The sequence below is a fragment of the Hypanus sabinus genome, chromosome 24 (assembly GCF_030144855.1).
Source record: "Hypanus sabinus isolate sHypSab1 chromosome 24, sHypSab1.hap1, whole genome shotgun sequence".
In the NCBI taxonomy this organism is placed as follows: Eukaryota; Metazoa; Chordata; class Chondrichthyes; order Myliobatiformes; family Dasyatidae; genus Hypanus; species Hypanus sabinus.
The window spans coordinates 29,365,259-29,393,062 of NC_082729.1; the positions used below are offsets into that span (position 1 = coordinate 29,365,259).

The window sequence follows — 27,804 nt, forward strand, 5'->3', positions numbered from 1 at the left end:
TGCAGCTCGACACACCTGGTGCAGATGTGGTCTCCCGGACTTCCCACATCTGACACTGAGCACAGAACACTTGCCTCACACACAATCTTCCTGTCTGTATTCTACACATGCAACCTACCTTGCCTTGACCCACTGTCGCTGAAGCCCCGTTGAGCCAAAGCCCTCCTGCTCCGTCTGCCTCTACTCTGTCTACCCGCTAAAGCTGTCTTCTTTTAAACTCTTCTTGTTGTTCTCACTGGCTGAGGTCCACACACTTGCACAGTCATACCCCGATCAAACCACTGAAGAAATAAGTTGGGGCGAGTGGAGCTGAGGAGAGGAAGATTCAAGGTCCGCCCACCTATACCAAGAGTGAGATTTGATTGATTCAAACGCCAGGCCAATTTGAAAAAGTTGGGTACGAATCAAAATGTGGCGGTGCAGTCCACACCCAGAGCATGTCGATGCAAAAGGGCCCAGGTCCTACTGCAAGGAATGACCCAGTGTATGGACGATTTAAATTGAATTGAATTTCAGTTTATTGTCAGTTAGAAACCACAACTGCAATGCAGTTAAAAAATGAAACAACGTTCCTCCAAAATGATATCACAAAAGCACCCAACAAAACAGACTACACCAGAAAATCCACATAACGTTTGGCAATCCCCAAATCCAGAATCCAGAGAGGCTGCTGCATATTAATATCACGCTACCATCTCAGCACGTTCCCCGGAAAGGAGCTCCAAAACCACCAGACAAAACAAGACTACCTAGAAACACCAAGTCAAGAGACCAACTCTACCACCCAACAAACCAATAACTAAAGCTACAAGACCTACACAAAACCACATAGTTATAACATATAGTTACAACAGTGCAAACAATACCATAATTGATAAAAAAAAACAGACCATGGGCACAGTAAAAATAGTCCAAAGATGTTAAAAGACTATAAGTTCCTTGCTTGGATAAATATAAATATAAATGCCTGGCAAGATGGATTGCAAAGGCAGGGTGTTGGCCTGTTCCGCTCGCTGCTCCACGTTTACTTGGCTCTGCGCTGAACTGAGGGTGAGGTTGTGTGCTCCGTGTCTGAGGGCTAAGCAACGTTTACTCAGTTCGACACTGAACTGAGGCTGAAGCTGAACTTCATGCCTATGGACTCACTTTTGTTCTGAATGCTATCAGCTTACTTTTATTGTTTGCACGATTTTTTTCTCTCTTGACTGTTTAACAATCGTTTATGAGTTCTTTTAGGTTTCTTCATTTTGTGGCTATCTGTAAGGAGATGAATCTCAAGTTTGTGTAATGTATACATACTTTGACAATAAATGTACTTTGAAGGGTCACTTATCATGCTGTAATGTATCTCTGAAGTATCTAAATAATATCTGGTACAATGTGCGTTCTCTGTGTTGCTGCTACAAGCAAGCTTTTCACTGTACCATGTCTCACTAATCCCAGGTACGTGACAATAAACTCCACTTGTCGAAGGAGAGGGGTGGAAAATATTTAAATATTATCGCAAAAATACTCAAGGATTTTAAGATAACGTGAGATATTTTATAGATTACATTGGCTTTATGTCACAAGTACATTGAAACATACCGTGAAATGCACCATTTGTGTCAACAATCAACACAGTCCAAGCATGTGCTGAGGGCAGCCCACAAGTGTCGCCATGCTTCCAGTGCCTACGTAGCATATCCACAACTCGCTAAACCTTTCGTAAACCATCAGTCTCTCTTTTGAACGTGGGAGGAAAGTGGAGTACCCGGATGAAACCCATGCAGTGATGGGAAACACGCACAAACTCCTCAGACTGGAGCGGAAATTGAACCCCAGTCCTAGAGCATCAGTGAAGGTTGGGAGGTGCTTGCGCAGCTGATCAGGATTCCTGCTGGACCTGACACCCTCCTTTCTCCACTACACAGCTTTTAAAGAAATCCATCAGTGAATTAGGGCTGAGGCACTGTGTTGTATTTCTGTGATCTGAGTGCATTTCTAGCCAATATCAGGGGCTCCTTGGTGAAGGGCAGTACTGGAGTTGGGGGACTGTGTGTGTGGGTGGGTGGGATGGAGGAAAGGGGCTTGTTTCGTTGTGGTCTGTGTTGTTCTGCTGAGCATAGCAGTCATGCTATGAAGGCATCAGAATGTGTTGAGACACGTCAAAGTGCAAAGTACATTTATTATCAAAGTACATTATATAACCTTGAGATTTGTCTCCTTACAGGCAGCCACAAGGCAAAGAAACCCCAAACGAACCCTTCAAAAATAACCGTCAACACCTAATGCACAGAGAGGAATAAAATCAGGCAAACAACAAAAGCAAGGAACTAGCACTTAGAACTGAAATTTTTTGAAAGACATGAAGCCAGGCATCACTGCAGCAGGAGCAGGCCACAGCCTCAGTTCAGCACATGGGGCAGCAGACAGAAACCAGCAGAACCAGGCAGAACTGGTACGTTCCTCGCCTCTGGCCCCAACACCCTGACCTTTTTGATTTGGCCTGGTGCTTAAATCATCGAAACATCGCTCCAAACTCTCAGACAGCTCTGGGGCCTGGACCCTACCACCACATTTCGGCCCGTAACTGACCTTTCAAAGTTGGCCCAGGGCTTAAATTGATCACCCATAGCCTAGCTTAGCCTCTGCATTGTTAGCATTGATCTTTATTAATAAAGTGTTATTAAAGGGTATTTATAAGTAGCTGCTGGGCATCACCAACCGGGTTGACCCCAGTACATCCTTAGTTGTGTTGGCTGTTAACACAAATGATGCATTTCGCTGGATGGTTCGATTTACATATGATAAATAAATCTGAACTGGAATTTCTTCACCTGCCTTTATGAAATTCAAGTCAAGTCAAGTCAAGTCACTTTTATTGTCATTTCAACCATAACTGCTGGTAACCCAGGCACAGATCAGGACAGATTTCCTGGCATGTTAGCATAGCGCCTCATGCAACGCTTTACAGTGCCATCTGTAAAATGGATCGGGGTTCAATTCCTGCTGCTGTTTGTACGTTCTCTCCATTACATTGTCCAAGTGATCCAGTTTCCTCTCACATTGCAAAGACATACGATTTATTTAGTAAGAGTTAGTAAGTTGTGGGCATGCAGTGTTGGTGTTGGAAGCAAGGCGACATTTGCTCAGACTGTGTTGGTCATTGACAAAAGTAACACATTTCACTGTTTAAAACACAGTTGGAGTGACGTATTCTGTAGGCAATAAAAGAAACTTGCTGATGGATTAAAATGGGATTTGTACCTGTCATAAGACTGAAAGACGTAGAAGCAGAATTAGACAATTCGGCCCATTGTCTGCTCTGCCATTCAAAGTTCAAAGTACATTTATTATCAAACTATACAACCTTGAGATTTGTCTCTTCACAGGCAGCCACAAAACAAAGAAACACAAAAGAATCCATTAAGAAATGGCTGCTTTATTATCCCTCACAATCCCATTCTCCTGCCTTCTCCCTGTAACCTTTGACACCCTGACTAATCAATCCACTTTACGTACACCCAATGACTTGGCCTCCACAGCTGTCTGTGACAATCATTTCCAGATTCACCACCATCTGGCTAAAGAAATTCCTCCTCATCGCTATTTTAAATGGACGTCCCTCTATTCTGAGGCTGTGCCCATAGTCCTAAGTTTCCCCGCCATGGCATAAATACCCTCTCCACATCCACTCTATTTAGGCCTTTCAATATTCAATAGGTTTCAATGAGATCTCCCCCTCATTCTTCTAAACTCCAGTGAGTACTGGCCCAGGGATTACACTGACATTGGAAGTCGGACTGTATGAAGTCCATTAATGGTCTCTTACAATTTTTTTCCTACAAATTTGCTGGTATAATTTCCTGAAAGGCTTCTTTTCTCATTCTTAAGAAGATAGGAAATTGGAGAATCTCTTCTTGCTACGTCTGCAAGGGATGTGTTTCACACATTCGAACCATAACATAACAGCACACAACTTCTGCACACAAGTTTCAAGGACATACTCCAAAAGCTTGACAATCTACTACAGTGTGGGACTTTTTCTGCTGATTCCCTGGCTGGTCGTTCAGAATCAGGCTTATTATCACCGGCATCTGTTGCGAAACTTGTTAACTTAGCAGCAGCAGTACAATGCAATACATGATAATATACAAAAGAAAATATAAATGAATGAATGAATGAATGAATAAATAAATAAATAAATAGATTCATTAAAGTAACACATACGTGTGTGTGCGTCTGTGTATTGAATAAATTAAAAATAGTGCAAAATCTGATATAAGTGAGGTAGTGCTCATGGGTTCAGTGTATATTTAGGAATCATTTGGGGATGAAGCCGTTCCTGAATCACTGAGTGTGTGCCTTTAGGCTTCTGTACCTTCTTCCTGAAGGTAATAATGAGAAGAGGGCATGCCCTGGGTGATGGGAGTCTTTAATAATGGACGCCACCTTTCTGAAGCTCTACTTCTTGAAGATGCCTTAGCTCAGTTCTGGACAAAGAGGGTATGATGAGTGTTGAAGAAGGTTACATAGCCATTGTCAATGTTCAGTGTTCCACAGAACACTACAGCCCTTCAGCACCCAACATTGTGCCAGCTTTTTAAACAAATCCAACATCAATCTAACATGAGGAAATCTGCAGATGCTGGAAATTCAAACAACAACACACACAAAATGCTGGTGGTACACAGCAGGCCAGGCAGCATCTATAGAGAGAAGCGCTGTCGACGTTTTGGGCCGAGACCATCAATCTAACATTTCTGTCTCACATAGCTTCTGTTTTTTCTTTCATCCACATGTCTATCTGTCTGCCTTTATCACCCTCCTGGCAGCATGTTCTATTCATTCACTACTCGCTGTGTAAAAAAACTTGTCTAACACCCACTCATAAATTCTTCCATCATCTTAAAATGATGCACCCTCATATTAGTTATTTCCACCCTGGAAAAAAAGTCTCTGATCTATGCCTCTTATCAGTTTGTTCAAAGTTAAAAGTACATTTATGATTAAGGTACGTATATTATGTACAATATTGAGAGATGTTTCCTTACAGGCAGCTACAAAATGAAGAAACCCAATAGGACCCATTAAAAAAAAGACCATCAAACACCAAATGCGAAGGGAAAAAGAAAACAGCTGTGAAGCCACTGAACCATATATAACCATATAACAATTACAGCATGGAAACAGGCCATCTTGGCCCTTCTAGTCTGTGCCGAACGCTTACTCTCACCTAGTCCCACCTACCTGCACTCAGCCCATAACCCTCCATTCCTCTCCTGTCCATAAACCTATCCAATTTTTTTTTAAATGACAAAATCTAACCTTTCTCTACCACTCTCACAGAGCTGCCACTCTCTGAGTAAAGAAATTCCCCCTCGCGTTACCCCTAAACTTTTGCCCCTTAACTCTCAACTCATGTCCTCTTGTTTGAATCTCCCCTACTCTCAATGGAAAAAGCCAGTCCACGTCAACTCTATCTATCCCCCTCATAATTTTAAATATAGGCAGTCCCTGGGTTATGTACGAGTTCTGTTCCTCAGTCTGTCTTTAAGTCAGAACAAGTACATCCGGTATTATTTAGCGTCAGTTAGTCAAACCTTTGTCTTAGTATATACAAACCCCATTTCCAGAAAAGTTGGGATATTTTCCAAAATGCAATAAAAACAAAAATCTGTGATATGTTAATTCACATGAACCCTTATTTAACTGACAAAAGTACAAAGAAAAGATTTTCAATAGTTTTACTGACCAACTTAATTGTATTTTGTAAATATACACAAATTTAGAATTTGATGGCTGCAACACACTCAACAAAAGTTGGGACAGAGTTAAAATAAGATTGAAAAGTGCACAGAATATTCAAGTAACACCGGTTTGGAAGACTCCACATTAAGCAGGCTAATTGGTAGCAGGTGAGGTATCATGACTGGGTATAAAAGTAGCATCCATCAAAGGCTCAGTCTTTGCAAGCAAGGATGGGTCATGGCTCACCCCTTTGTGCCAAAATTCGTGAAAGAATTGTTAGTCAGTTCAAAAGGAACATTTCCCAATGCAAGATTGCAGAGAATTTAGGTCTTCCAACATCTACAGTACATAATATTGTGAAAAGATTCAGAGAATTCAGAGACATCTCAGTACATAAAGGGCAAGGTTGGAAACCACTGTTGAATGCGCGTGATCTTCGAGCCCTCAGGCAGCACTGCCTAAGAAACCGTCATGCTACTGTGACAATTATAGCCACCTGGGCTTGGGAGTATTTTGGAAAACCATTGTCACTTAACACAGTCCGCCACTGCATCCAGAAATGCAACTTGAAACTGTATTACGCAAGGAGGAAGCCATACATCAACTCTATGCAGAAACGCCGGCGAGTTCTCTGGGCCCGAGCTCATCTCAGATGGACAAAGATTGTGGAACCATGTGCTGTGGTCAGATGAGTCCACATTTCAGCTAGTTTTTGGAAAAAATGGGCATCGAGTTCTCCATGCCAAAGATGAAAACAACCATCCTGATTGTTATCAGTGAAAGGTGCAAAAGCCAGCATCTGTGATGGTATGGGGGTGCATCAGTGCCCACGGCATGGGTGAGTTGCATGTATGTGAAGGTACCATTGACTCTGAGGCATTTATTAGGATTTTGGAGAGACATATGTTGCCATCAAGGAGGCGTCTCTTCCCGTCCCGTCCATGCTTATTTCAGCAGGACAATGCCAGACCACATTCTGCACAGGCTACAACAGCGTGGCTTTGTAGGCACAGAGTACGTGTGCTTGACTGGCCTGCTGCCAGTCCAGATCTATCTCCTATTGAAAATGTATGGCGCATCATGAAGAGGAGACTCAGACAACGGAGACCACGGACTGTTGAGCAGCTGAAGTCTTGTATCGAGCAAGAATGGACAAAATTTCCAAATGCAAATCTACCACAATTAGTATCCTCAGTTCCAAAATGATTAAAAAGTGTTATTAAAAGGAAAGGTGATGTAACACAATGGTAAACATGCCTCTGTCCCAACTTTTGTTGAGTTGGTTGCAGTGGTTTTTTTTATGAGGTCGAGTTGCGAGCTCAACATCAAGCCGGCACGGATGGTATGGGAGTCACTAGATTGACATCGACCCAGCAAGGGAGCGGTCTGTCACTGGATCGAACTCGAGCCAGTGCTGATCTCACTGCGCCAGCAGCTGACCAGAACGGTGGGGGGGGGGGGGGGGAGGTGCGGGGTCAGGGTGACTCTTACTGAGAAAAATTTAAGCCAAATACAAAGTTAAGCACTCAACACAGTGTCAACAGCAATGACTTAAAATGGCGGACAGTGTCACGATCCGACTTAAAATGGCAGATGGCGTTCTCCTTCCTTGATTCGTAAGTACGAGTTTTCCATAAGTCGGATGTTCGTAACTCGGGGACTGCCTGTACCTCTATCAAGTCCCCTCTCAACTTTCTACGCTCCAAAGAATAAAAGACCTAACTTGTAAATAAAAACACAAAATGCTGGCCCGAAACGTCATCACCACCTCCTCCCATAGATGCTGTCTGGCCTGCTGAGTTCTGCCAGCATTTTGTGTTTTTATTTATTTCCAGCATTTGAAGATTCACTTGTGTTGCATAAGACCTAACTTGTTCAACCTTTCTCTGTAACTTAGGTGCTAAAACCCAGATAACATTCTAGTAAAACTCCTCTGTACTCTCTATTTTGTTGACATCTTTCTTATAATTCGGTGACCAGAACTGTACACAATACTCCAAATTCAGCCTTACCAATGCCTTGTACAATTTTAACATTTCATCCCAACTCCTACACTCAATGCTCTGATTTATAAAGGCCAGCATTCCAAAAGCTTTCTTCACCACCCTATCCACATGAGATTCCACCTTCAGGAAACTATGCACTATTATTCCTAGATCACTCTGTTCTACTAAGACTGCAACCGATCCAGAAGTCAGTATAATACAGGACAGGACACACTCACAATAAACTAGAGTTTCAGTGGGATGGGATTCAGAGTGCCAGAACAGTTAGCAGAAAGGTTGTGGAGGCAGATGTAGGTATGGCACTTAAATCAATGAAATCTCAGGTCGCTTCTTGCTCTCGGACCCAGGACCTGCCACTTTGTTACACTCTCAGGCTGGTGCCCCACCACCTTGAATCGACCTGTAACCAACCTTTCCAATTTGGCCCAGCACTTAAATTGATCAAACCTTGGGTCTTTCCTTGCACTTGGGGCCCTGTTGACTTGACTCTACCTCACCTGTATCAAGTCAACTTTCATCCTTCTTTGCTCCAAGGAGAAATGCCCATCTGACTCAATCTATCCTCCAAACTTATGCTCGCTAATCCAGGCTGCATCCTGGTAAATTTCCTCTGCACCCTCTCTAAAGCTTCCACATCCTTCCTATAATAACCAGAATTGAACACAATACCGTGGTCTGACATATTAGTGTGGTCTAACACACTGCCGTGGCCTAACATGATAGCGTGGTCTAACCAGGTTTTAATAGAGCACATTTCTTTATGGCTCTTGAATTCAATCCAGCAACTAATGAAAGCCTTTCTATCATCTTGCATGGCAATGTTGAGGGATCTATGGACCTGGACCCCTTTGTTCCTCCACACTACTACAAATCCTGCCATGAACCCTGTACGCTGCCTTCACGTTCCAAAGTAAATAACTTCACATTACTCCAGACTGAATGCTATCTGCCACTTCTCAGACCCAGCTCTGCATCCTATCAATGTCCACCAATGTCCTGTGGTAAACTATGACAACCTTCCACACTGTCCATAACTCCACCGACCTTCATGTTATCGGCAAACTTATTAACCTGCTTTCCAGCAAGAACGTGGCATGGATGTGCATAAATGAGTTACATTGATAGTGCTTGTGCAGCAGCTTCACACAGAGAGTAGAGCATGTGTGGAATGGGCTGCCAGAGAAAATGTCTGAGACAAGTACAGTAACAACAGTCCGGACCATCTGGTCCAAGGGCTGTGTCACGTTTGTGTGCAGCAAACCCACTCCTGAATGACTGACTGATACCCCTCCTCCTCCTCCTACTGTATATCTAGTTGCTTTCTGACAACTTTCAATAATTATGTGACGTGACGATCATGGTCTTTTCATGATTGTTCTTGGCAAATACTTCTACAGAGGTGGTTTGCTACTGCCTTCCTCTGGGCAGTGTCTTTACATTAGCAATACTCCTCAGAGATTGTCTGCCTGGCATCAGCAGGCGCAGAACCAGGGCTTGTGATATGCACCAGCTGCTCATACGACCATTCATCATCTGCCCCTGTGACTTCTCGTGACCCTGATCGGGGGGGCGGGGGGGGGGGAGGGAGGTAAGTGGTGCTACACACTTGCAGGCTAGCGGAGGGAAGGAGCGCCTTACACCTCCTTTGGTAGAGATGTATCATTACCCCACTACTCTACTGAAGACCTTAGGAAACTCTAATCTAATGCTCATCCTATTCAAGTCATCCAGCGTGGAAACAGCCCCTTCTGTCTGAGCAGTCCACACCGACCAGGACTCCCATCTGAATTAGTCACGTTTGGCCCATTAATCTTGTAAACGTAGCATGGAATCTTTTGGTACACAAAGTTCTACCAGCCTATATAAACCTACTCCACTGCTCTTGCAGTGTATTGCTTACAAAGCTCGGCAGGGAGTTAAACACCTTCTCAAAAGACCACCCAAACTGGAGGCTTTCTTCAGGGTTTTTAAAGAGAAAATGTTGTGAAACTGCAGAAAATAAAGTAAGACACATATTAAATTCAATCCAGAATCGCCGTATGCCTGAATACACCAGTATGATTGATTATTCTCACAATCAGCATTAAGCAAGGTAACACACACATACAAGGGTGTCGGGCTGGAGCTACGTCTCTACCAAAGGAGGTGTAGGGCATCCTTCCCTCCGCTAGCTTGCAGGTCACCCCTGGGCAAGGTGTAGCACCTGCTTAGCCCCCCCCCGCCCCCAATCTGGGTCAAATGAAGCCACGGGAGCAGGTGGTGGATGTTTCTATGAGTATCACTAGTCCTGCTTATGCGACCACTGATCCCAGGCAAACAGTCTCTGAGGCTTATTGATAATGGCTGGGGTGACCCGTCTTGTAAGGACACTGCCCAGATGAAGGCAATGGCAAATGACTTCTGTAGAAAAACTTGCCAAGGACAATCATGGTGATGGAAAGACAATGTTTGCCTGTGGTCTTAACGACATGGCACACATTTAACAAGTGAACATACATTCATCATTGTACAGCCATGCTGTGAACAAGAGCAAACTTGGGGCACGACAATAGCTTAATAGCGATGAACAATAAACGTAATACTTCAAAGCCCATCTACTAAATGTTCACCAACATAAAGAAAGCTTAATACTCACAGATATTGCTGTTTCAAGGGCAAGTAAAGACTGGATGGAAATAATTCTTTCTATTGTGTTTGCTTCAAATGAACCCGCACAGGAAATTATGTAAAAAACAGCTTACAGGCAGGAAGTGATGTTTGTACAAAACAAACTGCACACAAAAGGAACAGCGCCTCTAGTGGCAGAACACTCCCCCCGACCATAAATAACACCAAATTTAACTACTGGAACTAAAAGTTAAATGATCATTTCATTAAGTTGTTGGCAAAAGAATGGACAATCTCAGAGACTAGTCTTTAACTGTTTTTGCTTTGAAAATGTCATCCTTGATGACATATTTGTGGTGATGTCTGATGAGGTACCTCTGAAATGAGTTGTGCCTTCTTAATATGCCCTGACCATGGCCACTCAAGAAAGGAACAGAGTTCACTGAGGTAACTTTGGATTGGAAGAGGTTCCTGCTTTGTGATGCACTGCACTTCTTCTGCATACACTTGCCTTTGGCCGATTCAGCTGCTTTGCATTGAGAGATTGCTCACAAATGTGCCAACCACTTCAGAGGCCATCTTTGGTTACTCCTATAATTTGCAGTTTCATATAGATACTACCCTCTGAAATGATTTGGGCGCCCATTCTTCAGGACATTAGCTTTAAATATACTGACAGTGGGCTGCTGAGCACCATTGAGGCAGACTTCACCCAGTATGGCCCAAGCCAAGTCCAGTCGTTGGGCCTAAAGTGCATTGTGTCTACTGTTCACGTACCTTCTGTGCATAGATGTTGTCTCTGCCAAGCAACAGGAGAGTCTTCAGCAGAAGAGTCAAGTGGGTGGGGGGAGGGGAATGTGAAGCTTGTCAGCTATGTCCCTATGATGCAAATGACCAGATGTAGCTTCAGGGATTAGGATTTCACCCCAGTTGTTGGGAATATGGCTGCAGTCAATGAGAGTTGATGGGGGTAAGTAGACCTCTGCTCCTATAAACTCTCCTTCCGGTAACTCCTGATGTTCCAGAATTTGTCTTTAGCGTATCTGGGAAGTGGCTACCTCAGAAGGATGCTCAGTTGGCTCACCATAGGTGCTTGCTGCACTGTGTGCCCATCTGTGTTCTGCAATATATTGTTACTCTCTGCAGATACTCTGCCTCTCTCTGAATGAATGTTCACATTCAGACCAACTCTGCCCCAGAGCTTCTCTGGCCAGTCACAAGTAAATCTGCAGATGCTGGAAATCCAAGCAACACACACAAAATGCTGAAGGAACTCAGCAAGCCAGGCAGTGTCTATAGAAGAGTAAACAGTCGATGTTTCAGGCCAACACCCTACACCAGGACAGAACAAAAAGGTAAAAGTCAGAGGAAGAAGTTGGGAGGAAGGGAGGAAGTACAAGGTGACAGGTGAAACCATGAGAGGGGGAGGGGTGAAGTAAAGAGCTGGGAAGTTGATTGGTGAAAGAGATAAAGGACTGGAGAAGGGGGTATCTGATAGGAGAGGGTAGAAGACCAAGGAAGAAAGGGAAGGGGAGGAGCAACAGAGGGAGGTGATGGGCGGGTAAGGAGATAAAATGAAAGGAGGAACCTGGAATGGCGGAATGGTGAAGGGGTGGGGGGGAGTGTCAATTACTGGAAGTTTGAGAAATGTTCATGCCATCAAGTTGGAGGCTACCCAAATGGAATATGAGGTGTTGTTCCTCCAATCTGACTGTGGCCACATTGTGATACCATTCAAGGCCCCTAACAGACCTTCCAGGTGAGGCGACACTTCACCTTTGAGTCTGTTGGAGTCATCTACTGGATCTGGTGCTCCCAGTATGGCCTCCTGTATATCGGTGAACACAAGAAATAGGAGCAGGAGTAGGCCTGACATAGATTGGGACACCGTTTCGCTGAGCGCCTACGCTCTGTCCGCCAGAAAAAGCGGGATCTCCCAGTGACTACCCATTTCAATTGCATTTCCCATTCCCAGACCGACATGTCAGTCCATGGTCTCTTCTACTGCTGCAATGAGGTTGGAGGAACAACACCTCACATTCCATTTGGGTAGCCTCCAACCTGATGGAATAGAAACGTAGAAAACATACAGCACAATACAGGCCCTTTGGCCCACAAAGCTGTGCCGAACATGCCCCTACCTTAGAACTACCTAGACTTTACCCATAGCACTCTATTTTCCTAAGCTCCATGTAGCCATCTAAGAGTCTTGTAAAAGACCCTATCGTTTCCGCCTCCACCGCCGCCACCGGCAGCCCATTCCACACACTCACCACTCTCTCCGTAAAAAACTTACCCCTGACATCTCCTCTGTACCTACTTCCAAGCACCTTAAAACTATGTCATCTCGTGCTAGCCATTTCAGTCCTGGGAAAAAGCCTCTGACTATCCATATGATCAATGCATCTCATTATTTTGTACATCTCTATCAGGTCACCACTCATCCTCCGTCGCTCCAAGGAGAAAAGGCCGAGTTCACCCAACCTATTCTCATAAGGCATGCTCCCCAATCCAGGCAACATCCTTGTAAATCTCCTCTGCACCCTTTCTATGGTTTCCACATCCTTCCTTTTCTTTCTTTCTTTTACAATCTTTTTATTGAGTTTCATATATAAAAAAAACATAACATAATAATGAATAGGTTATAAGTGCAATAGACTTGAAATTAAATTAATAATACGATAACAATATCCTATTAAAATATCAACAGAAAAAAATAGTACATTAATCAATCAAGCCTATAATAATTATATATATGAAAAAAAATAAGAATAATCGTCAAAAGAAAAAAAAAATTAAAAATACAAGAAAAAATGTATATTGAGAAAAAAAAACACTAAACTAAACTAACATGGGCAATAATAACAGTTTATATGTATATGACAGTGTCAAAAACTCCGGAACTCCATACCAGAACAAGAATAAACAGAGAGAAGGTCTGGAAGAGGCCAAATTAATTCATATGAAAATGTCGAATGAACGGTCCCCAAGTTTCTTCAAATTTAATTGATGAGTCAAAAATAGTGCTTCTAATTTTTTCCAAGCTCAGATAAGAAATAGTTTGAGAGAACCACTGAAACGTGGTAGGAGGATTTACTTCTTTCCAATTTTGTAATATAGACCTTCTGGCCATTAATGTTACAAAAGCAATCATTCGTCTAATTGAAGGGGAAAACTGATTACCATCCTCATTTGGTATACCAAAAATTGCAGTAATAAAATGAGGTTGTAAATCGATATCCCAAATTGAGGAAATGGTAGCAAATATGTCCTTCCAATAGTTATATAAGGTGGGACATGACCAAAACATGTGGGTCAATGAAGCCACATCTGAATGACATCTGTCACATTGAGGGTTAATATGAGAATAGAATCGAGCAAGCTTATCTTTTGACATATGAGCTCTATGTACAATTTTAAATTGTATTAAAGCATGTTTAGCACATATAGAAGACGAATTAACCATTTGTAAAATGTTTTCCCATCTTTCTGTTGATATATTATATTGAAGTTCTTTTTCTCATTCTTGTTTAATTCTACCTGATATTTCTGGTTGTATATTCATAATCATATTATAAATAAAAGCCACTAATCCCTTCTGACAAGGATTTAAGGTAAAAATCAAATCTGAAAAATCCATTGAAGTTGAATTGGGGAAGGATGGTAGAACTTTATGTAAAAAATTTCTGATTTGTAAATATCTAAAAAAAATTAGATTCAGGTAACTTAAATTTGTTGGAAAGTTGGTCGAAAGACATCAAACTACCTTCAAAAAAAAAGATCACGAAAACATTTTATACCTTTCCTTTTCCATATGCTAAAAGCTTGATCTGTCAAAGAAGGTTTGAAAAAAAAATTAAGTAAAATAGGGCTATCAAGAACAAAGTTTTTCAGAGTAAAAAACTTACGAAATTGAAACCAAATTCGTAATGTATGTTTGACAACAGGGTTGGATATCTGTTTATTGAATTTAACTAAATCAGCAGGAAGAGAAGAACCAAGAACGGAGAATAGAGAATATCCCTGTGCCTCATTGCATTCTAAATTTACCCACTGTGGGCACAATGGTGAATCCAAATCTAATTTCCAATATATTAAGTTACGAATATTATTCGCCCAATAGTAAAATCTAAAGTTAGGTAAAGCTAAACCACCATCTTTTTTAGATTTTTGTAATTGCCTTTTACTTAACCTGGGGTTTTTATTTTGCCACACAAATGAGGAAATTTTTGAATCAATGTTATCAAAAAAAGATTTAGGAATTAAAATTGGTAAAGCTTGAAATAAATATAAAAATTTCGGTAAAATCATAATTTTAATAGCATTAATCTGACCAACTAATGATAAGGATAAGGGAGACCATCTTGTAGTAAGTTGTTGAATTTGATGGAGCATAGGTAAAAAATTCAGTCTAAATAAATCTTTATATTTCTTGGTAATTTTTATACCTAAATAGATAAAGTTATCAGTAACAACTTTAAATGGTATCCTGTCATTCAATAAAGTTTGCGCGTTTAAAGAGAATAAATCACTCTTATCCAAGTTTAGTTTATAACCAGAAAAACTACCAAATTGAGCCAACAAGGATAAAATAGCGGGAATAGACCTGTCAGGATCAGAAATGTATAACAACAAGTCATCAGCATAAAGTGATAGCTTGTATAACTTCTCATTACGGGTAATACCAAAAATATTAGGTGATTCACGAATAGCAATGGCTAAAGGTTCTAATGCGATATTAAATAATAAAGGACTTAAGGGACAACCTTGTCTCGTACCACGAGATAATTGAAAAAAAGAGGATCTGTAATTATTTGTAAGAACAGAAGCAACAGGTTTATAATATATTAGTTTGATCCATGATATAAAATTAGGACTAAAATTAAAATATCTCAAAGCGTTAAATAAATATGTCCATTCAACTCTATCAAAAGCTTTTTCAGCATCTAATGAAATAACACATTATGGGATTGTGGGTGATGAAGTATAAATTATATTAATCAATTTTCTAACATTAAAAAAGGAATACCGATTCCTAATAAAACCAGTTTGGTCTTCTGAAATAATCTGTGATAGTATCTTTTCTAACCTAATAGCTAAAATTTTTGTAAGAATCTTAGAGTCGACATTTAATAGTGATATAGGGCGATAAGATGCACATAAAGTAGGATCCTTATCGTTTTTAAGAATTAGGGAGATAGTAGCTTCATAAAAAGACTGAGGTAATCTCTTCTTAGCAAATGCATCATTAAAGATTTCACATAACCAAGGGGAAAGCAAAGAAGAAAAAGTTTTAAAAAATTCTATAATATAACCATCAGGACCAGGAGCTTTCCCTGAATTCATTGATGAGATAGCCTCTCCTATTTCGGCCATAGAGATAGGAGCATCGAACAAGCTACGATCTTCATCTGTCAGTTTGGGAATGTTCAAATTGTTAAAAAAAAATTATCCATCATGGACAGATCGCCATCAAATTCTGATTGATATAAAGATTTATAAAAATCTTGAAAAGTGTTATTGATTTCTTTATGATCAGTAGTTAGATTACCGTCTTGTTTACGAATTTTAATAATTTGTCGCTTAGTCAAAATAGCTTTTAATTGGTTAGCTAACAATTTACCAGTTCGATCACTATGGATATAAAATTGAGCCCTGGTCCTAATTAATTGATTCTCAATTGAAGAAGATAATAATAAACTATGCTCCATTTGAAGCTCAACTCTCTTCTTATAAAGTTCTTTGGTAGGAGTCACGGAATAAATCTTATCAATTTCTTTAATTTTATCCACTAATAAAGCAATATCTAAATATCTTTGTTTTCTTTTACCAACGGAATATGAGATAATTTGTCCACGGATAAAAGCCTTAAAAGAATCCCAAAGTATTCCTCTGTCAATCTCTTCAGTATAGTTTGTTGAGAAAAACAAGTCAATTTGCTGTTTTATGTAGGTGATAAATTCTGGATCTTGAAGCAAAGTAGCATTAAGTCTCCAAGATCTAGTATTATTGGAAAAGTCCAAAATCTTGATAGATAACTTCAAAGGTGCATGATCCGAAATAGTAATAGAATCATATTTACAATCAGTAACATCCGTTAATAAACGATGATCAATAAGGAAATAATCAATTCTAGAATAACTGTGATATACATGTGAAAAAAACAAAAATTCTTTATCTTCAGGGTTCAAAAACCGCCATATTTCAGTAATTCCCGAATCAACCATAAAAGAATTAATAAGTAAGGCTGATCTATTCAGAAGAATTCGGATAGGTTTAGATCTATCCATCAAAGGATTCAGACAACAATTGAAATCTCCACCCATTATCAACATATATTCATTTAGATTAGGAAGGGAAGTAAATAAACGTTTAAAAAAATCAGGGCAGTCAAAGTTTGGAGCATAAATATTAACTAGAACCACTTTTCGATTAAAAAGTGAACCAGTTATCAACAAAAATCTGCCCTGTGGATCAGAAATAATTTCATAATGTGTAAACGAAATTGAGGGGTCTATAAAAATAGACACACCCCTAATTTTGGCGGTACAATTCGAGTAAAATTGTTGACCCTTGCAGAACCTAAAAAAACGTTGATTATCCTCCCTCCTAATATGGGTCTCCTGTGCAAAAATAATATTAGCATTTAGTCTATGGAATACTTTAAATATTTTTTTACGTTTAATCGGATGATTTAAACCATTAGTATTCCAAGAGATAAAGTTAATAGACTTATCCATCATGCCAATATTAGTTGTATATATCATAAAAGGTTAAAAAGACACATAACCCATAATTCAGAAAGAAGGAAAAATGATTCAGGAGCAACCGGAGAACATGACACCTCAACAATATTAATAATTTAAAGTCAGCCCATAAACTAAAAGTAAAAAAATAAAAAGCAAAAGCGTGAAAAAAGATCCCTACCCCCTCCCCCAACCCCTCGAAAAAAAGCCAAGCGGCAGGCGCACAAACTAATACTAATATTACCCCCATTTTCAAGATGGCAACTTCATGAAAAGAAAGAAAAGAGAAACTATATAACACCCAGATATAAATACAGGGTTGTAAAAAGAAAGAATATATATCAATCAAAATGAAAAAATAATATAAAAAAGCAAAAAATCATTAATAAAAAAAGATAACCATTGAAGTTTAAAATAGTGTAATATGCCTTTAAAAAAAGATTCCATATTCAAATATAAGAAAATGATGTTTCAAAATCAGAGACTTATGGGAAGAAGAAACGACATTTTGAAAGGACCATATTACGGAATATAAATGTAAATTCACCAATCTTTTTTTTAAAAAAAAGGTCATCAAAATAAGATTAAAAAAGGATTCAATAACCACTACAATATATATAAAAAAAAGGTCCAAAAATTCAAAACATTCGTCCCATTTTCAAGTACAGGCAAATAAACGCTTACGGAAAGCAAAGTCTTATGGGAAAAAGAAACGACATCTTAAAAAATAAATCATTATTACAAAGTCTTAACATGTATATCTAATCCAGAGGAAAAAAAATTAATTAAGAAAAAAGACGTTATAGTAAAATTAAAAGAACATCTGTAAATCATGATAATAAAAAAAAACAGGTCTACAGACCAAAGTAAAAAGCTATACCGCAGCTTCATAAGTTAAAGCCTAAAAACGGAATGGCGTCTTCTCTCCAAAAATTCTTCAACATAACACATAGTTCAAATTGTACTAGAAGATCGATATTCTTCAACGAATTTCTTCGCTTCTTCTGGAGTATTAAAGAAGCGCCGACTGTCATCACTCAACGTAATTCTGAGATTTGCTGGGTATCTTAAAGCTTGTTTAAGTCCAATCGAATGAATCTCTGCCATCACCGGTTTAAAAGCGATTCTCGCCCTCGAATGAATAATCTTCAACAATACGAAAGTTGTTGCTTCTGTGAGAAATCATACCTTTCTGACGAGCTAATCGAATTAAAAGCTCTTTCTCCCGAGGATAATGGAGACGGACAATCACAGCTCGTGGCTTGTCTCTCGCAGCCGAAAATCTCGATACGTCCTTGCCATAAATTTCCCACAATAAGTTAGAGAAATATTCAGTTAAGTCACCAGACTCAACATTTTCGGGAAATCCAATAATACGCAAGTTCTGTCTGCGAGATCGGTTTTCAAGATCGGTGATTTTAAACTTATTCTGCTCCACTATTTTAGCGGTCGACCGTACCTTCTCCTCCAAAGTTTCGATTGTACGTACTTTTTCACAAATTATCTTGTCAAGAGCCGCAAACTTTTCTTCATGCCATTCAATATCTGCTGCCTGCGATTGAAGCTTGGTATCAAATGATTTAACGACTTCTTCAAGCTCAGACATTTTCGCAGTAAGTTTATTTTCCAGACTTGCAAGTTTAGTATCCAGTTTAGTATCCAGAAGACTGGAGATTGCATCGAGAGATATAGGGTCTTTAGACGATTTCTTAGGTACAGACATTTTAAGTTTGAAAAAATTAAATCAAGTATTATTTTAAAAAAAGAAATAAATCGTAAATACCAACCCATGTAATTAAGTACGAAAAGATTTGATTAAAGGGTGATTATAGCTTAAAAAATGAAGAGCGCCTAAAAGGCAGATGTCTACGTCGCCATCTTGAAACTCCCACCCCTCCACGTCCTTCCTATAGTGAGGCAACCAGAAATGAGCATCGATTTCTCGAACTTCCAGTAATTGCTCCCCTCCCCTTTACCATTCCCCCATTTCCATTTCCCTTTCTCACCTTATCTCCTTTCCTGCCCATCACCTCCCTCTGGTGCTAATCCCCCTTTCCTTTCTTCCATGGTCTTCTGCACTCTCCCATCAGATGCTCCAGCCCTTTATCTCTTTCACCCCATCAGCTTCCTAGATCTTCACCCCTCCCCTCTCCCAGTTTCACCTAACACCTTCCTCCCCTCCCCCTGCCTTCTTGTTCTGACTTCTCATCTTTCCCCCCCAGTCCTGATGAAGGGTCACAGCTGCCTGCCCTGCTGAGTCCCTACAGTATTTTGTATGTGTTTCTCTGGCCAGACTCAGCATTGTCCAATGGCGATTTATCACCACAGCCTGGTGAAGCCCTTGTCGCACTTACAAAGTGGTGAACACCATGTGCTTGCAAATTGGGTGATATAGAGCACTTGTCAGTTTGTACATTCAATGAGGGTTCATGTTTCTCTGGGTTTGCATCTGAAGCACAGGATGCAAGTTCACGAGGAGGACTGGGTAAAAATTCAGTGTAAAGCATGACAGGAAGCTGGTTCCTATTTCTGTTTGCAGCTTTGATCCCATCCTCTGTTGTGCAACCATGTCATATGTACAAATGGCCAGTTCTTCAGTCACCACACAGTCTGCTGCTTCATACACCTTTGCTTCTGCAAAGGCAGCCTCAGCTTCGCGCTCCTCCTTCAGCACACTCAACGTAGCTTCTACACAAACTTTCTCCAAAGTCTGCGCGTGTTTTCTCCATGTTTACACGAGTGCTTAGCATACGCTGCTGTCATTCCTGCTGTTTCAGCACTGGGGCTGGCTCATGTTTGCATGTGACAGTAGAAACACTCTGGTACACCGCTTTGACAGGTGGGCTAAACCAGGTGAGGGCAGCCTGCAGACCTCTTACCCTGGTGAGATCTATGGCTGGATAGACATAGACAGGATCTATGCCTGTCCTAGCATGCAAAGTCAGCTCCAGCAGACTGCGCAGATGAGATCAACAGTTGAGATCGAATGGCCAGGAAGGTGGTGAAGAGTGAAGGGCATGAAGAGGCACAGAAGAAGTCATCCACCACAACCAAGACAGACCCCAGTTGTGAGACTTACTTGTACCACTGGACCCAGACTCCTGAGCTCAAGGGAGCAGAAATACCTCAGTGCAACTGCATTTCTACTTTTCAAACTCTCCCACACAGACTTCATTGTGCAGTTCGAACTCATTGTCAGACATATTGGACAACCAATCAATCAAGAGTTAGTGTGCAGGTAGAGCCAAGTATCTGGGAATGGATCCATTGGCTATGAGAAGATGCATGGTGTTAGGAACACATTTTTAAAGCCTAAACTGAAAGATAATCAAACAATGAGGTCTGAGTGGCACAAGTGTAGAGTCAGAGTTATACAGAACAGAAACAGGCCCTTCGGCCCAATTTTTCCCTGCTGACCAAGACTGCCATCTAAGATTTGCCCACATTTTGGCTCATATCCTTCTATATCTTTCTAATCTTTGTAACTGTCCAAGTGCCAAGTTGCCCCCAGCAAAGCCTTGGACTGTGTTGGTCATTGATGCAAATGATGCATTTCACTGTGTGTTTTGAAGTACCGTGTGGAGAGGCAAGATGAGGGCTGGGGAGGGGAAGAATGGGAAGGAGGAAGCAGGGTAAGATGAGGGAAGTGGAAAGGGGAGGGGAAGAGTGTGCAGGAGTGAGAAAGCACCAACTGAATGTGGGGTGGACAAAGTCATAGTACTCACGGTCTGCAGCTCTGTGGTGACCTTCATCAATTCCTCTTGCATCTGCTGCCCGATCTCTTTACTCTGGGAGAACAACCGCATAGTGTGAGGAAAAACAGCCACAACCCTATGCCTCCACTTCATCCCTCGGGGGGCAAGGGATTAGGGTGGGAGGGGGGATGTGGATGAGGTCGCCATTGGTCTGCGCACAGCAAATCCAACAGTAAGTGCCTTGACCGTCACCTGGATCCCTGGGGAATTATTGTAGGGGGCCGGGTATGGGCTTCCTGTCACAACAGGATTGGTGGGGCGGGGGGGGGGAGGAAATTGGGCACATGTGACCTTCCAGGGCTAGGGGTAAACACCCAGGGCCAAAGGTGTAGCGAGGGGTGTGTGGAAGAGAATATTGGGACCGTGGAATTCCCACTTGGGAATGGTGGGGACTGTGAGGGTCTGAGGGCAGGCGACAGGGTACACAGATGATGAAGAGGGGGAGACGGTGAGGTGGCAGACAGACGGAGGAAAGGGATAGGCAGTGAAGAAAGCAACAGAGGACAGGACAGAGGGGTTGGACAGGTAGTGAGGGGTTGGACAGACAGTGCAGAGGGAGGAACAGTGAGGAACAGAAGATAGTTGGGGACAGGAGTCAGTGAGGAGATTCACACTGTGGAAGGGGGATATGGAGGAGGCAGACAGACAGAGGGAAGACAGTAAGAAGGGGCAGACAATGAGAGGGTGAACAGATTGAAAGAATATGATGTGCTTCCTAGGTCAGTGGACCCAGTGTGGCTGGAGTGAACCACTGACCCTTCCCCCCTGTTCCACTCCCCAGCAGACAGCTTTCTGCCCTCGGCACCCTGTCTGACTGCAGCCTCAGACCAGGACTCCGGGGTGGCAATAGAAAGGCTCTGGGACTCACTCCCCCCACCTTACCTTGCGTGCGAGGCGGGTGACATCCTCGCCAAGGTGGGTCAGTTGCAACGTGAGATGGTTGGTGAAGATGTCATGCAGGGCACCGTGCTTCTTGCTCTGCTCCCGTGTCTGGCCCAGGATCTGGGTCCAGCAGTGAACTGGGGACAAGACATTCTGCTCCTTCCTGCACAGGCAAAGCGGCGTGGCAGTCAACACAAAGCCATTACAGTACCAGCAATCACTGACCTAATACACCACTGGACACAGTAACAGGGCAGCTCGGCAGCACAGTGGTAAGCATGACGCCTAACAGCACCAGCGCTGTGGGTTTAATTCACGCTGTCATCTGTAAGATGTTTGTACGTATGTATGTGTGCCCATGAACATGAGAGTCCTGTCTCCCAATGAATGTAGTGTTTTCTTTGGAAAACAGGGAAATCGGGAATATCGTGGCCGAACTGTTAAACGGCGAACAATTTCAATTAGTTTTTTCGTTCCACTAGGGCTTCTCGGCCTTTTGGCTAACATCATGTGCAGCGTAGTACAGAAGTGAGTGATTCAATAAATTGTGAAATTAAGATGCAAATTTTTCGCAGTCAGCACTCAATCCACTTAGCCTGAGAAATCAATTCAATTTAATTTGACAAAGTACTCACTAGGGATGATCCCATTCACTGGTGGCAAGACATAAAAATCTCAACACTAATTGGCTCCTTTTGGGCTACATATCTCTTACTTTATCTTTTAAGTATCCTGTGTCCCAGGAGCATATGATTCGACTGTGTATCATAGTTCACTCTGTGTCTGACCCCAGGAGTGTGTGATGCGACAATGTAGAGGGAGCTTCACCCTCTGCCTACACCGGGGTATGTGGGAAGGGATGGAGTGCAGGGTGCTTCACTCCGTGTCTTACCCCGGGAATGTGTGATGTAGAGGTGTAGAGGGAGCTTTTACGCTGTGTCTGACTCTAGAAGTGAGTGATGGGATGTTCCTGCGGGATTTTCACTCTGTGTCTGACCTCAGGAGTGTGTGATAGGACAGTACTGATGGAGCTTCACCCTGTGTGTAACCCCAGGACCGAGTGATGAGAGGATGTAGGAACAACTGGAATGTCCTTACCGAAATCCCTGGTCCTTGGCATTACGGATCTTCGAGGAGAATCGGTCCGCGAGCTTTTCCAGTCCCCTGGAATACTCAAGCTCAATCTCTGCCTTCCTGCGGAAGAACTCAGACATGTCCTGTAGACACTGGCCTCGGAGCTCCACCTGTGCATCCAGACACTTCAACTGGTCCGTGAGCTGGCCGCGGATCTCTACAGGAGAACCAGAGGGAACCATGCCACAATGACCACTACACAGAGGAAATGTCACCAAATGTCTTGGCAGTCACCCAATACACCGCTACTCTGGGTTTCAAGGGCAATTCCCAGTGAGTGACAGACGGCTCAGTGAATGAACTCAGTAAGGCCAAGGGGTTCAGGGATGGAGTCTACAGCTCAGAGCCCAAATGCTGAAAGCATGGGGTGACCGGGCTCAAAGGAGGAATCAGAGGTCAGCACTGGAGATCTTGTAATGATGTAGGAGGTGGAGGGAGTTACAGTGGTGGTGAGGGCTGGAAGGCCAGAAGGGTTCACAGTGAGGGGTGTAGGGACTGAAGGAGGTCACAGAGATGGAGAGGGGTGTGGAGTACAGAGGAAGTTACAAAGGTGGGTTGGAATGTAATGGCTAGAGAGAGTAACAGACCGGGAGGGGCATTGAAGGGGATCAGAGAGATGGGGAATGCTGTAAGGAAAGGTGAGCTGTCCTGAAGCCCTGTGGTGGGGGAAAAGGTTCAGGGTATGGGAGAAGACCTGAGTATTTCAGAATCAAATATAAGTTCAAACCTCAGAGCGTAGGAGAGGGTATGGTTGTGCGGGAAAAGGCAGCAGTCCCTCCAGCCCATTGCACCACTGAACTAGATCAAGGCTGATCGCCAGACTCCACTACATTCCTGCTTTATCCCCATTTGCCCATCATTCCTTCCACACCCAGAAGGCTTCCTCAGATTGGAATGAACTCAATAAATAATGTTCTACAGCTCTTCAAACATCCTGCATCCCTTGAGTTTTGCCATTCAGGTGAGGTCCTGAGGTCCCAGAGTGGAGGTGAAATGCTGAGGCCCCACGGCAGAGAAGAAACCCTAAGGTCACACAGTGGATAAGGGCCCGGAGTTCACACGGTGGAGGTTGAGCCTTGAGGTCCCACAGTGGAGATTACGCCAAGGTCCCATGGTGTAGGGAAGTTTATGGTCATACACTTTGATAGAGGAATAAAGGCATTAGACTGTTTTCTAAACAGAGAGAAAATTCAGCAATCAGAGGTACAAAGGGACTTGTGCAGGATTCCCTAAAGGTTAACTTGCATTCTGAGTGGGTGGTAAATGAATGTTAGCAAGGATGTAATGCTGAAGCTTTATAAGACATTGGTCAGACTGTATGGAGAACAGCTTTAGGCCCCTTATCAAAGAAAAGGTGTGCTGGCATTGGAAAGGTCCCAGAGCAAGTTCACAAGGAAGATTTCAGGAATGAAAGGGTTAATATACAAGGAGCATTTTATTGTCCTGTACTTGTAGTAGCTTAGAAGAATGGGGGGAATCCCATTGAAAGGCCTAGTTACAGTGGGCGTGGAGTGGATGTTTCCTGTAGTGGGAAAGTAGGCCCAAAGAGCACAGCCTTGGAATAGAGTCTGTCCGTTTAGAATAGGGATGAGGAGGAATTTCACTAGTGAGAGGGTGGTAAATCTGTGGAGGCCAAGTCATTGGGTACATTTAAAGCAGAGGTTGATGGGTTTTTGATTAGTAATGGTTATGGGAAGAAGGCAGCAGAATGGGGTTGAGAGGGATAATAAATCAGCCATGATGAAATGGCAGAGCAGACACGATGGACCAAATGGCCTAATTCAGCTCCTATGTTTTATGATTTTATGGTCGAGGTTGGGCCCATGGCTGTGGGAGGGCCCTGAGTTCCCACTGTGGAGGATCGGTCTCCTGCTGTCACATAACTGGTCTGAAAATCGAGACAAATCTGGGTTGATCAGGAAGTGGTGAAGCAGTTGGTAAGAATGGTGTGGGGGGGTGGGGGGGGCTGACATGAGAACACAGAACCAAACACTTTCACATGCACACACTTACTGACATACTCACTAATACATAGGCACACTGACATATGCAGACACACACCTTGTAAACATAGACTCACTGACACACCAGGACACGTACACAGAGAGTGACAAACATACGTTCAGACAGACATGCTCCCTGACACATGCAGACACACAAGACACACACACCCACACAATCACTGATGTATGAACAGACACATTCATGGAGACAAACACACACACACACACACACACACACACACACACACACACACACACACATTCATATTTGGACTGTATGCCTACATAGGCACATGTGCACACACACAAAAAACAGTCAAAGAAGCACACATTCTCTCACTAACACTTGTACACGTGACTCTGATACAGAGCCAGAGACAGAACTCATTGTTGAACACATCAACACACTTACTGTCACAGATACACTGAAATAAACAGCAGCACATACACACACTCACTGTCATACACAAATGCACACTCACTCACATTCACCTGAAACACTCATGCCACACACTTTGACACACATATTTTCTCACTTTTTTAAACACACATCCTTTCTGCCAGATTCTCAGGTGCACATAATTTCATTGGCAGACACAAACATGAATTCATTTATGTTTATTATTATCAGACATGATTAAACACACAAGCACATTCTGATTCACATTAACAAACATAAACACGGACTCACTCACTGACACATGAACTCTAACTCACACCCACACACTCACTACCTAACATACACCTTCACACACCCAAAACTAACCTTTCAGTTGCGTGTCGTAATCGGCGACCCCCTTCTCCTTCTTCCTCCCCTGCAGGGCCATGCTGGTTCAGCCCTTCGGGTAAACCACAGCAGTGGCGGGGCAATCACAAGTTTCAGGCACCCAACTTCCCTGCCGCCTCAGAGTCCGACGGCACTCGATGGCTCGACGCTCATCCTCGCCCACTCACCCAGTCTCTGCTCCCTGCCGGAGGAAGTTCAAACCCATCTTAAAAAGGCCCTGGTTCCTGGAAGGGCCGGTTATGAAACATCACTAAGACATGAGGATTACTTTTGGTGTGACGGGAGGGCAGGACCTCAGGGCTCAGATCGTTATCAGACCTCAAATCTGCCGCTGGGAATGTTCCTGAACAGGCTAGCTGGGAAGGGGGTAATTGTCTGGGGGGACATGCACAGCAGGGGAAGCAGGGAACACTTGCCAGGAGCTAGCAGCAGGCAGAATGGGCCATATATACTCTTCTTTTCCCTGCACAGATCCTTCAAGCTTTGATGACAATTTAATTTCTGGTTTTTGGACGGTGATTTAGTCGATTAGCAAAAGAGAGAGAGAGAGAGATAGAAAGTGAGAGAAAGAGCGAAAGAACATGAACGAAAGAGGAAGAGAAAGAGAGGAAGAAAGTAAATGAGACAGAACGAAAGAGAGGAAGAGGTTGAGGCAGGAACGACAAAGAACGAAAGATAAAGAGGTATCAGACTAGACCTTACCTCTGGGACAGTGTCTTCAAGGTTCGTAGTCTCCCCTGGAATAAAACTCTCGCTGTGGGTCGGCTGAGATGGCAGTTGAGTGAGTCGATCCAAGAGGCTGTGTGATGGAGCAAGCGACTCTGACCTTTCGTACTGATGGGACGTGCTAGGGACGGCAGCTTCCTGGATGCCGTGATCCGGTCCTAATCCACACACCACCCACCCTCCCCGTTCCTTCATACACTTTGGGCCTTCTCAAGTCAGGGGCATCCCTGTGCTGTGGCGCAGTCTGGGCTTGGAGGCTGCAGACAGCCGGTGAGATTAATGGCAGCTCTCCCTCTGAATCGTTTGCCCCTGCTGCATCAATACGTACTGAGAAGCAGCCGAGTGATCAGAGGAGGAAACCGCAGAGAACTGTTACACCACAGTCAGTTCAGCACTGCCTCCTTCAGCACACAGTGCCAGCACCAATGAACACAATCTCGCAGCTCAGCTCTTCATACAGGTTCATGAGCAATGCATCTCAGTGTCAGTTGATGTACACTCCAATTCTGTGCATGTGTGAGAAAGAGACAGACCCACAGACTCTATACACCATGCATGTGTGAGTAGAGAGACAGATATCCTGTACACCGTGTGTGTGTGTGTGTGTGTGTGTGTGTGTGTGTGTGTGTGTGTGTGAGAGAGAGAGAGACAGAATCGCCCTGTACACCATGTGCATGTGTTAGAGACAGATGCCTGTACAGTGTGTCTGTGTGTGTGAGAGAGAGAGAGACAGAGAGAGAGAGAGGGATACACCCTGTACGCTGTGAGTGTGAGTGTGTGAGAGAGAGAGAGAGAGAGACACCCTGTACACTGTGTGTGTGAGAGAGAGATAAACATCCTGTATATCCTTTGTGACAGAGACCCTGTACACCATGTGTACGAGACCCTGTACATTCTGTGTGTGTGTGTGTGTGTGTGTGTGTGTGTGTGTGTGTGTGTGAGAGAGACAGAGAGAGAGAGAGAGAGACCCTGTACACTGTGTGTGTGTGAGAGAGAGATAAACATCCTGTATATCCTTTGTGACAGAGACCCTGCACACCACGTGTACGAGACCCTGTACATTCTGTGTGTGTGTGTGTGTGTGTGTGTGTGTGTGTGTGAGAGAGTGTGTGAGCAAGCCTATACACTGTGTGTGTGATGGATGTGTGAGAGAGAAAGAGAGACAGAGACAGACAGAGCTAGAGAGAGGGAAGCAGAGAGACGTATACTATGTGTGAGTGTGTCTGTGAGAAAGAGTGACACTGTGTGTATAACTGAGTGAGTGGCAGAGCAAAAACCTATACACCATGTGAGTGAGATACCCTTTTGACTGTGTGAGTGACCCTGTACTCTGTGTATGTATGTGAGAGAGAGTCAGAGAGAGACTCAAGAAACAGAGAGCTACTGTATAGTGTGTGTGTGTGTGTGTGTCTGTGTGTGTGTGTG

The 27,804-nt window shown here is 42.9% G+C and overlaps 1 protein-coding gene across 1 annotated transcript in view; it reads right to left on the reverse strand.

Annotated features, from left to right (window-relative positions):
* The window catches only part of LOC132380595 (SLIT-ROBO Rho GTPase-activating protein 3-like), a 90,406-nt gene extending 63,576 nt beyond the window's left edge, over window positions 1–26,830 (reverse strand). Inside the window, exons 1-5 of the mRNA XM_059949516.1 lie at window positions 26,356–26,830; window positions 25,633–25,834; window positions 22,828–23,020; window positions 21,730–21,892; window positions 20,818–20,880 (exon numbers count right to left, since the gene is read on the reverse strand). Of these exons, the coding sequence (XP_059805499.1) occupies window positions 20,818–20,880; window positions 21,730–21,892; window positions 22,828–23,020; window positions 25,633–25,693 (480 nt within the window). The 5' untranslated portion in view covers window positions 25,694–25,834; window positions 26,356–26,830. The remainder of the gene's footprint in view (window positions 1–20,817; window positions 20,881–21,729; window positions 21,893–22,827; window positions 23,021–25,632; window positions 25,835–26,355) is intronic.
* Window positions 26,831–27,804: the final 974 nt, after the last annotated feature.